The following is a 12,639-nucleotide window of genomic DNA, read 5'->3' on the forward strand; positions in this document are numbered from 1 at the left end:
ATTCATCTTAAATTTAACATTTTGAAAGGTCTTTTAGTAAAGTAATTTGATTAAGATTAATTCTGCTAACCCTGCCTTACCTTTCCCCATTCCACCAAAATGGTATCATTTAGCAAGTAGACAACTTACATTGAAAAGACATCCCATTTTGATGGATTATTTTTCTTTTCAGAAAGACTTGGCTTTCTTGTCCTTTCTACTGTTTCTTCTTCAGGTGGTTCTGAGTCATCTTTAGTTCTGTAAATAAATATTGTTTTTAAATATTAAACTATGGATAATGTACTATTATCATTTATAAGATACTGCTAAATTTTCCTGTATTACTAAGGAAGCTTGCAGATATTCGTTTTGCTTTAGAAAGATTTGATAAATAGTAATTCTAAAAGTCAAATCACCAACTTTATATTTTTAACCATTTATAGGAATTCAATTTTCTTTTCTTTCTTTCTTTTTTTTTTTTTTTTTTTTTTTGCGTTACGCGGGCCTCTCACTGTTGTGGCCTCTCCCGTTGCGGAGCACAGGCTGCGGACGTGCAGGCTCAGCAGCCATGGCTCATGGGCCCAGCCGCTCCGCGGCATGTGGGATCTTCCCGGACTGGGGCACAAACCCGTGTCCCCTGCATCGGCAGGCGGACTCTCAACCACTGCGCCACCAGGGAAGCCCAGGAATTTAATTTTTTAAAGTAACTTTCTGTATTTAGAAAAATAGCAAATGTTTGTTGTAGAAAATTGGGATGCTAGCCAAAGAACAAATAAAAAGGGGAGATTTACGAAGAACATGTGTAAGTTAGTCAATTCTCACCACTCATAATTAACCACTGTTGTTACTGTGATTTTCCTTCTCAGCATGTGCGTGTGTGTCTGTGTGTGTATTAGTAACTACACTTTAAAAAGCAAATGTGGATGCTATATTTCTCCGTGTATTTTTCATTCAACGTATCATAAAATTTTTCTCATTAACAATTGATTTTACTCTTTTTTCTGTAGGTTTTTTTGAGCAGTGCTAAAGTGGAATAACGTCAAAGCGTCATTTCTTCTTTCTCTAAAAAATCTTAATACTTTTAAACATGTTTATGAAGATATGTTTGGTATAAAACTACCTAAAATAAACTATTAGTGGTCAGTGAGCTGGGAAGTAGCAAATGGGTTGACTGTATTTAGATAAAATCATATTATCTAAAGAGGGGTCCTTTACCTGAACAAAACTTGTTTCATGTTCATGTTCCATGTTTCATGTTCACTGATGAGTCCCTAGTTGGATTTGAATATTGAAATCCCAAACTTACAATCCCCTCACAACTGCCAAAGGGAATTGTGTCTCAAAGTTTTTGTTTTTGTTTTTCAGTCAAACACCTATAGGGAACGCATGTGATAGATTTTAGTTTGGTTTTTAAAGGCAACAAAGCCCAAAAGCCAGAATTCTTGTAGGATTTTCAAGGTTTCAGTCTTCGTTTGCGAAAACTTTGCAGTAGAAATCATACCACACTGACAAAAATTTAAAAATAGATTATAATCTTTTCAAGGAAACTCTTGATTTTTTTTTAACCCAGATTAGAAAATATCCATTATGTTAACTCTAAATCTAAAAAGAGTTCAGTACATGCAATTAGACTCCCAGGATTATTTAAGGAAAAAGTAAAGGCTTTGAGGGTAGGAACTATGTCTTTTTCATCTTTATACCTCTTAAGCTTGAGCGTAGTGTGTCTCACATAACAGGCACGCAATGAACGTGTTATAAAATCAACATCAAATCATTTCATTAAGATCTCTACAGACGAGGAAACTGAGACCAAATAATGTTAAGCAGTTTGTCCAATGTCACCCAAGGATTTAGGGGCAGCATTTCTTCTTCTCCCTCCCACTTGCCCTCTACCTTTCATTATAGGAGTATATTTTATTTGTTTAACTTGCTAGAGATAGAGATAGCAATGTAGAGTTTTATGTTTCCCCTAGTCTTCATTTACTTAAAGGGAAGACATGTATATATAATGCGCATATATTACATATTACATTATATGTTGTAAATAATTCATCTAAGTAGATGAAAATTTTATTTCTGTGGCTCTTTTTTGACCTTTCCCCCTGATGACAAGAAACCTATACAGGAAAAAACTTCTCTTCACATATCTGGCAAATTCCAGGCTCTTTTCTAACTTAAGACCTCAAACCTTGAAGTACTGAGTGCTATGAGAGTGAATGTATTAGCAAGTAACATTTATATAGTACTTTAACAGTTCACAAAAGTCTTAAACAATGAATGATCTTTTTGATGATGCAGCATTGACCTCATCTCCACAGAATAAAACTGATCCCCACTATTTATGCCCGGCACATCAGGTTAATAAACACATCAAGCTTCACCTACTTCAGTTCACATTTTTCTTCTTCAGCATCTGCCCAGGAATAGGTGCTAATAAATCGATGTAATGAGGGACGGTGTTCACTCTGCTTTGACCCCAAAATACGCCTAAATAAAGATGATTATAGCCACTTGTCAAATCAAATACTTCTGTAGCCATTACCAATTTATTTCCCACTACCTAAATCAATACAAAAATGATACATTCTTATTTTTTCCTTGGCATATTCATATAATGCTTATTTCATAAGAAATAATTTCATGAACATATGCCAGTTTTTATAATTATTCTGCATATACTCCATGCAAATCAAATGTTACTATATCACTTATTTCAAACATTTACTTTAGCCCAGTTATAAAACAGTAAGGTTCCCAAAGAGCAACCAGAAAATTACACTTACCAACTGCTTGACCTCCTACTGAATCGGTCATTATTTTCCATCCCAGCCACCTTTAAAGTTCAGATGTTAAGGAAATAATAAAATATGAATTTAGTGTAGTAAATTTATATTTCTGTCATATGGAAATAAATTTGCTTTTGACTAAGAACACTTAGGGATTTGCTTACCATTCCTGCATTTCCAATATTTCTGGGCAAAGAGGCAATGGTCACTCTTCGAAGAGAAGATGGCTACCCAAAGGGGGAAAATGTACACTTAGAAAATTCTCAATGTTTTATCCTTGTATGAAACACTGATGGGTATTCTTGAATGTACACATCCATGTACTTGATCACTGATGAGTTAAACAGGAGACATATTTTCTAGGATTTTGTTATGGCCAAATTGCCTTCCAGAAATATTCTGCCAATTTATATTCTACCTTCTCCAACAATGGATAATTTTTGCCAATCAAGTAAGGAACATAAGGCTTTCTGTTTAGGTTTCCAGTAACACTGAACAGTGTCTTTCTATGCCAAATAACCCTGTATGTATCTGCTCTGAGAACCACCTGTTTATGATATTTGCCTATATTAATTTTGTTAATGATATTTCTTGGCAGAATTTTTTTATTGTTAATGTAGCCAAATCTTTTCATCTCTTTCTCTCTCTCTCTCTCTCTTTTTTTTTTTTTTTTGTTATCTTTGGTTTTGTTTTGTTTTGTTTTTAGCCACATCATGTGGCATGCAGGATCTTAGTTCTCTGACCAGGGATCGAACCCGTGCCGCCTGCAATGGAAGCGTGGAATCTTAAACACTGGACCGCCAGGGAAGTCCCTCATCTCTTCCCCTCTTTTGCTATCATTTCTTTTATGCTTGGAAAGGTTTTCCCCAACTCGAGATAAATATGCACCTATTTTAGGGATTTTTTTTCATGGTTTCATTTTTTCCATTTAATACATTTAAAGATGAGTATGACATTATAATGAATGGATGTGTTTATACCTCAGCCTTGAGATTTGTACAGGAGAATGTTATATTTTGTGGCTCTTCACATTTAAATAAGTAGAACTTCAGGAAATAAACTGAAGAAGTTTTATGTGAATACTTTTCTTAAGCCACCATTTCTAATTTATTTTTATAGGTTAGTTGAACATCAAAAATATCAAATTGTGGTCCAAAATCCTGGGTTCTAATCATGATTCTGTCACTACAGGATCATAACTAATCACTTAACTTCTGTGAAAGTTAATTTCCTCATCTGTGAAAAAGACTTGGATGGAATGATTTTAAAGTCCCTTGCTCAAAAATTCAGTGAAATCTTGATTTTCAAACTGACAGAAACTGCTGGTTGACTTTCAATATCCCGTTTTCCCCTTCTACTTAGTAACAAACCCCACTAATTTTTAGTTAAGCATACAGCCTCCAGAATAAAAGCTGTTTTCATCTTATTTCCAACAAAGAATGAAAAGGGAAATGTTATCTGGGACTTCTAGGAAGTGTCTTCAGAGGTAGAGAGAACACCTGTTCTCGCTTCTTCCTTTTTCTTGGAGCAGGACTCAACATAATGACCAGGACTTGGTACCCAGAAATGACAAAGCTATCTTAGACTATGAGATGGAAGCAAAGTGCTGAGGTCGATGACTCGGCGAGAGAGACGGGGACTGGGATTTTGTGAAGCTGTTGGACTGCTTATTCCCAACTTTGGTTTCACATGAGAGAGAAACTATCGTTATACTGGCTTTCCTCTTGCTGCCAGGCAAACTTAATTGATGTACAAATATTGCAAGAAGTACAAAAGCGTACATATATAAACACACATGTATATATACATAACACATATATATGAATTAAAATCACTGTTTTATGATTTAAAGCCATGTTGCTTCAAGTAATATTTTAAAACCATCTCAGCTATAACATTTGATAGACATTTGTTACCTTAGAGTTTAGAGAAGCTGAACGTTTTTTAATTTGGCAGTCACCTGAAAGGGAAAACACATTTGTGTATTTTTGGAATTACATGTGCAATTTAACGCAACGGTCTTAATTCTTTACACAGAAAAGCAATGGTTGGAAAATATTTAAGACCCTAGAGACTACTGAGCAATATAAATATCTGGTTATCATTTATTTGGTGATTCACAACGTTAGTAATCTGAACCAATGGAATACAGTCCTCTGTGTCACTGCCAATGTCCACCATGCCTGCCTAGCAGAGGGGGGCACTAAATGAATGTCTGCTGAATCAATGAGTCCAAAATTACAGATCAGAAGATCATCACATGTTCTTACTTTTCAAGAAGAGGGAACAGAATCATTAAAATGAAAATTCTGCCTATAGACATTCATACTGTCTATTTAAAATAAAACTATAAGGTTCATATAAGCCTTCTGTTAAGATATTCTCCATGGTCTCAGATGTCTCCCTATTTTCCAATCTATTGATCAGCTTACCCTGTCACAGTCCTTCCTTGTTTGAGGGATACAAAACCATTGTTGATAAGAGTGGTTCATTTATGCTACTGTGCCTTGCTTTATGTGTGGAGAAAAAGCCAATTCTAACATATCCTAAGTAAGACAACACTGGGGTCAACTCAATGAGTTGGATTAGTTATATTCGCTCATGTCATCATTTTAATGAAATCTTGGTGTCTACCATAAAATCCATCTTGTCTCCTAATTTGCTTTCTAACTGACATCTTACTCTGGGCTATATAAATAACAGGAATGAGTTATTTCTTATATTCTATATATCATATCCTTCTAATATAATCTTAACATAAGGGTCTTATACTAAAGACATTATATAATAAGAATTAGTAAGAGAGAGAATGAAAAAGAAGAAAGTTAGAACGACATAACTGATACAATTATCTTAAACTTTTATTACCTTCATCTTCAAGAGGGTTAAAAGTCCTTTCATTTTGCAAAAGAACCTGTTTTAGTTCTTCTAATTCAGCATGTTCTTTGGCATACATTCTCTTCAGATTTTCTACATGCTGAATCATCACTTCGACGGCTTTACTAACCCGGCTTTCCTAGCAGGAAAAAAAAAAAGAACAAATTTAGGGCTTCCCCGCTGGCGCAGCGGTTGAGAGTCCGCCTGCCGATGCAGGGGACACGGGTTCGTGCCCCGGTCCGGGAAGATCCCACATGCCGCGGAGCGGCTGGGCCCGTGAGCCATGGCCGCTGAGCCTGCGCGTCCGGAACCTGTGCTCCGCAACGGGAGAGGCCATGACAGTGAGAGGACCGCGTACCGAAAAAAAAAAAAAAAAAAAAGAGCAAATTTACATTGAAAATACTATTCTTGATACCCAGTTAAAAGACAGTGAATGAGACACAAGCACTTATCTTCACTCCATCCTTAAATCCTACAAAAATGACAAGGGATTTTTTTTAGCCACGAATAGACAAGGGTAAATAGAACGGAAGAGGATATAACAAATTTTTGAACACCTGCCAAGTAGAAGGGCCGGTGGTAAATGACTAAGACCTGAAAAGCTGAACCCTAAAAAAAGCAGTAAGAAAAGCCTAGAAGCCACGTGGGTTATACCACAGAAAGCTGCAAATGCTCAGGAATTAGTGGTGCCTTTGGAATTAAGCTTGGAGATAGAACAGAAGAAATGGTTGAAAATCTGTAAAAAGTGACTAGATCCACAGATCCCCTCCCTTACTCAGGTCAGCTGAGCCCCTCTACCAATTTGGTGAAAGACTACAAAAGCTGGCTGTCTAGAGAGAGTTAACCAGAGTGTCTGTGGATTGAGCAGTAACAAATAGTTGATGGTGAGTGGATCATACAGAAAAGAATAGATTTAAGCAAAAGTCTATATATATATTGAATCTAGAGATATGGAGCCTTATTCTTCCAACTATCAAACACTTGTAGCCAAGCTTATACTCTCAAGACTGGCAGTTGGAAGACTTTTCTCTGAGGAATCTAACATTGCAAGATGACAGTCTTAAAACTACCAATGTTAAGAGTATCCCAGTGACACAACCTAGCTTGTGTGAAGCTCAGAGCCAACAAGAAACGTCCCCACCCAACATATACAGAGCTCCCAGTCAGCTGTATAGTGGGTCATCACTAGTCAGAGGAAAGCCTCTAGCCTGAGAAAAGGAAATCAAAACAAAAAGAAAAAAACTAAAATTTCAATGAAACTATCAATATCTTCAGAAAAGTAAGAATAAGTATTGCATCTATGAAATAAGAACAAGATATTAAAAAGCAACATTCTGAGAATTTTAAAAGTCTGGAAATTAAAAATGATTAAAAAATATGTAACTTAAGAGTTTCAAGATAAGGTTAAGGAAATTTCTCTGAAACTAGAGCAAAATGACAAAAATGTAGAAAACAGAGAAGAAAGGACCAGTTCAGGAGAAAGGAATTCAAGAAGTATAGAAAATGTAGAAAAATTCCATCAAATGTAGAAAAGGAAACAGTTCAAGAAAATCTCTGAACTCAAGAAATAACTTCCCAGCTTAGGACCTAAAACAGTGGTTGAAAATAAACCCATGCCAAGGAAGGACAGTAGGGGTAAGAGGATATCCTAAAAGCTTCTGGAAAGTAAAAAGGGGTTATAAACAAAAGTTCAGGGGTCAGAATGGCATCAAAGTTTGATAGCAACTCCAGAAGCTAAGAAGAAGATGAAAAATTATGAAGGAAATGATTTCTAATCTAGAATCCTTCACCCAGCTACCGTAAAGACATAAAGAATAAAGCCAGTTTCAGTTATATAACATTTTAATAAGTTTACCTCCCAAGCATTCTTTCCCTCAGAAAAACGCGTGAGATGTTCCACCAAAATAAAAAAGTAAGCCAGCAAAGAAGGAGGTATGGGATTCAGGAAATGGGATTCAACTCAAGACAGAAGTGAAAGAAATCTTCATTTAAGAATTCCTAAGACTTTTGTGTTGAGCCTGAAGAACAGTCAGTTGAGACTGACAGGTCAAAAATCTCTGGAAGCAACATCTCAATGAAGAAATGGACAGAATACCTGATGAGTTTGAATGTATTGTGAGATCTAGACTCCCTGGGAGAGGCTGAGAATAAATTAGAGATAAGTAAATAGAAAACTAAGCATAACAATCATGGCAAAGGAAAATGATTAACTCCACGAAGAACATGAACATTGTGCAAAGGAGGAAAAGACATCATAACAGACTACTGTCTCTGCTATGAATAGAATTTACACGGGCGTAATAATGTTTACAGATAATATAGATCTAATATTATTCATCCACTTTTTTAATTAAAACTTTTCATTACGATAATTTCAACAGACACAAAAAGTAGACAATAAGCCCACACATATCTATTAACCAGTTTCAAGAACCACTAACATTTTGCTATATGAGTTTCATCTCAAGTTTTGAATGCTGTTTCTTTTTAAGTACAGGTGATGGACATCATGTGGTTTTACTCATAAACATTTCAGTAAGTATCTAAAAAATATATATATATAGGAGTGTATTGTCTTAAATAACCACAATGCCATGATCACGTCTAACAACATTAACAGAAACATCTTATTATCTAATCCATATTCAAATTTCCCCAATTGCCTCAAAAACATCTATTTACAGTTTTGTTTGAATTGGAACCTGGAAAAATACATTCATTGTATTTTTTCTTTTTTTTATATTGATGTGTAATTCACAATATAAAATTTACTATTTTAAAGTGAACAATTCAGTGACATTTAGTACATTCACAATGTTGTGCAACCACCACTTCTATCTAGTTCCAAAACATTTTTATCACCCCAAAGTAAACCCCCACACCCACTAAGCAATTACTCCCCACTCACCCCTCCCCACCAAAACCTAGCCAATACCAATCTTCTACCTTTCTCTAAAGATTTACCCATTCTAGATACTATATATAAATAGAATTATACAATATGTGACCTTTGTGTCTAGCACCTATAGTTTGCATAAATTCTTCCAGATTCATCTACACTGTAGCATGTATTAACACTTCATTCCTTTTAATAGTTAAATAATATATTAATAATATGATAATAATATTGTCATTTCCCCACATCCTTGTCAACACTAGTTATTTTCCTTCTTCCTGCCTTTCTTTTTCTATTATTATAGCTATCCTAGTGGGTGTGAAGAGGTATATCATTATGGTTTTGATTTTCATTTCCCTAATAATTAAGCATCTTTTCATGTGCTTATTGGCCATTTGTATATCTTCTTTAGGGAAATGCCTATTCAAGTCGTATTTGCATTTTTTTAATTGGGTTGTTTCTCTTTCTGTCAAGCTGCAAGCGTTCTTTATATATTCTGGATACTAGGCCCTTATCAGATATATGATCTTCAAATATTTTCTTCCATTCTGTAGATTATCTTTTCACTTTCTTGATAATGTCCTTTGATACACAAAAGTTTTTAATTTTGAGGAAGTCCAATTTATCTATTCTTTTGCCATTGCTTTTGGTGTCGTATACTCCCTCATTTAACAAAAACTTTTTGAGTACTTGCTATGCACATTTTAGGCATTGAGGAGACAAGCAGTGAGCCATACAGACATATATTCCTGCCTTCATGGAGCTTATATTCTAGTGGGAGGAGGTAGACAACAAATAAGACGTCAGTAAAACATAATAGTATGCTAAAATGTGATCAGCATTATGAAAAAAGACAGGGAAAGGGAGGATGAGAAGCTCTGGGGCGGAAGGGGTTGAAATTTTACAAGGGAGCTCAGGTGGTCAGCTGGGCTATTCTATGAAGGTGACAGTTGAACAAGACTTGGAGAAGGTGAGGGCTAAGACATGTGGACACCTAGAGGAAAAATATTCTAGGCATAGGGAACAGCTAGGACTGGGGGCCTGAGTTGGCAGCATGATGGACAGAAACGAGTCCCGTGTGGCTGGCGTGCAATAACCCAGGAAGACAGTCACAGAAAATAAAGCCCAAGGGGTAAGAAGGCAGGGGAATCATGTAGATCTTTCTAAGCCATCATAAGGACTTTGGCTTTTATTCTGAAAAAAATGAGGAGCCACTTGAGGGCTGTGAACCAATAAGTAACATGAAAAAAAGAAGAGTAGCATGACCTGGCTTAAGTTTTAAAAGGATTATTCTGGCTGTTTTATTGAGAAGCGACTATGGGGGTGGGGTGGGGATTGGATTTAGATGGAGACAAGAAGACCATGTAGGAAGATATTGTAGTAATCTGGGAAAAAAAATAGAATGGTGGCTTAGATTAAGGTGGTAGCTGTGGAGAGGGAAATGAGTGGTTGAATTCCAGACATGTTCTGATGGTAAAGTAAATAGGATTGACCATAGGATTAGATGTGGAGTGTGAGAGAAATGTGTTGAGAATTACCCCCAAGGTTTTCCAGCCCCAGCAACTGGAAGGACAGAGTTGCCCTTTACTGAGGTAAGGAGACTATGTGTGGAACAGTTTTTGGAGGGACTGTCAGAAGTTTATTTTTGGATGTGTTAAGCTTAAATTGTTTATCAAACTTCCAAGCTCCATCAACAGTAGCAGGTTCTAGTCTGAAACTCATGGCAGAGGTTTGGGATAAGTGTGTGAATTAGGGAGTCATTAGTTGACTATATAGGATAGTATGGGGATTGAGTGACGATGGAAATCAGACGTGCACAGGTGAAGCCCTGGGGCCCATCAAGATTAAGAGGGCTGGGAGAAAGGGTGGGACCCATAAAGGAGTCTGGAAGGGATTGCTCCATGATGTAGAGAGAAGGACCAGGGGACTGTGGTACCTGGAAACCAAGGAGGAGAGTGTTTCCAGGAGGAGGAAGAGCTCAGCCGTGTTGAATGTAGCAGACAGGTTAAGGAAAATTAGTAGGTTAAGGCTGACTAGAATATGTTTCAGAGAGACTGGGAGGAGAGAAATTGGAAACAGCACAATTCTGTTGAGGAGATTTGCTAAAAATGGGAACAGAGAAACAGGGTGGTGGAGAAAGAGTGAAAGATTGTTTTGTTTGTGTTTGTTTAGTGTTATTTTTCCTGTCTTAAAAACAACGTATTTGTGTGTTGATGGGAATGATTCAGTAGCGTGGGGAAAAACTGGAGATGGAAGAATGCAGGGAGAATTGGGGCCCAAGATTCTGAGTAATTTAGAAGGGATGAGATCTTATACACACGTGGGATGGTTAGCCATGGATAGGATGAGAGACAACTCATCTTTCGTACCAGGAAGGAAGGCAATGTCAAGGGTTTAGGTGCTTGTAGGTTCAGAGCTTTTGGCAGGTCCCTTCTGATTGCCTCAACTTTCTTACTGAGTTAAGAAGCAAAGTCATTATTTGACAGAGAGAGAGGGGAGGACATGATGGTGATTTGAGGAGAGAGGAGAAAGGAGAAAGTGTGAAAGATGGGAAGCCCCAAGGACCGCTTGAGGTTTGTGATGAATTTCAAAAGAACTCAGTCAGCACAGAGGTGTGAGGTTTTCCAGCTATGCAGGTATAATCAGGTGGAGAAATGGATTTAAAACAAGTTGTAGATTTTCCTAATGATTAAAAGAAAACAGGAGAAGGAAAAGTGTTGAGGGTTCATGCAAGGGAGCTAATGTTGTGTTTGACCATGGAATTTAAGCTTGGTTAGGAAAGAAGAGAGATCAACAATAAGGTGAAAGAGAGTGAAAAGGTGTGAGGGGGAATGATTGATAAATAAATTTTCATCTTTGTAGTAGGAAACCAATAAATATCTAAAACTGAATCACTTGGTGACAGTATAAGCATATTATTTGGAGATATGAATATTAATAAAAAACAAACCAAAAGAGTTGAAAGTTGTTGCTCTGGAACATGGGAAATGGGACAAGAAGGCTTTGAGAACTACTTGACTTTTTTTTTTTTTTTTTTTTTTTTTGCGGTACGCGGGCCTCTCTCTGTTGTGGCCTCTCCCGTTGCAGAGCACAGGCTCCGGACGCGCAGGCTCAGCGGCCATAGCTCACAGGCCCAGCCGCTTCGCGGCATGTGGGATCCTCCCGGACCGGGGCACAAACCCGCGTCCCCTGCATCGGCAGGCGGGCTCTCAACCACTGCGCCACCAGGGAAGCCCTACTTGACTTTTTTTTAAAAAGCTATGCACATATGTAACTTTAATAAAAATAAAACAAAGAATATTACTACCTGGCGAGGGGTTAAAAAGAAACTAGAATATTAGAAGTGTATAACAAATGTTCAGACTAAAACTATCATCACAGTGAAATGTCTCCTTCTTAGGAAAATATATTTTAACAAGTTTGTTTACGTAGAGATTCAAAAATTTAAAGTCTCCCCAGATTTTCCCACAAAGAAAATTTTGAAAATCTACTTCTCTATGAATAAGTGTGCAAAGATGCATAAACAAGGATATTTATTGTAGCATTTTTTAAAACAGGAAAATATCAAGAGCATTCTGAAATGATCAAATATAGTTTTTTCCTAGAAATGTAATCCACTTTTAGTAATTTCATTGTAACCGGAGAAAGGGAGACAAATTACCTGATTAATGGCTCCCAACATCTCAGCCCTACTGGCCACTCGAGCTGTGCACTGACTGAGGAATGTTACACTTTTCTCCAGCTTCTTAATGATTTCCTGGGCTTGGCTGTCATCTTCACAAAGAGGTGTTAAAGACTGCACAGAAAGTAAAGTATTAAAAAGTATCCAACCCAAGTATTCAGCAAGTGATTCTAACACTGACTATATTGTAAATGCAGATGAATCTATTATCTTTGTGGAAGGTGAAAAGCAGCAGCAAAGACCAATAATGAATGATACTGAAATATTAATACCTTTGTTGGTTATGAGGTAGACCTATGCAGGTATTCACAAAGCCTTTTATACTATTTTTGATCCCTTCCTTCTTTACTTCCCAAATTTGCTACTCCTTCATGTGTGTTTATATCTTTCTTCTACAATTAATAGGATGGGATGTAATT

The 12,639-nt window shown here is 36.8% G+C and overlaps 1 protein-coding gene across 1 annotated transcript in view; it reads right to left on the bottom strand.

The window, feature by feature from the left end:
• Window positions 1–12,639, bottom strand: part of IRAG2 (inositol 1,4,5-triphosphate receptor associated 2) — a 91,304-nt gene that overhangs the window by 1,219 nt on the left and 77,446 nt on the right. The window contains exons 32-38 of the mRNA XM_060166719.1: window positions 12,200–12,334; window positions 5,634–5,781; window positions 4,682–4,725; window positions 2,930–2,992; window positions 2,763–2,812; window positions 2,365–2,466; window positions 130–237 (exon numbers count right to left, since the gene is read on the bottom strand). Coding sequence (XP_060022702.1) covers window positions 130–237; window positions 2,365–2,466; window positions 2,763–2,812; window positions 2,930–2,992; window positions 4,682–4,725; window positions 5,634–5,781; window positions 12,200–12,334 — 650 coding nt within the window. The remainder of the gene's footprint in view (window positions 1–129; window positions 238–2,364; window positions 2,467–2,762; window positions 2,813–2,929; window positions 2,993–4,681; window positions 4,726–5,633; window positions 5,782–12,199; window positions 12,335–12,639) is intronic.

This window comes from Lagenorhynchus albirostris, chromosome 11, assembly GCF_949774975.1.
Source record: "Lagenorhynchus albirostris chromosome 11, mLagAlb1.1, whole genome shotgun sequence".
Lineage (NCBI taxonomy): Eukaryota > Metazoa > Chordata > Mammalia > Artiodactyla > Delphinidae > Lagenorhynchus > Lagenorhynchus albirostris.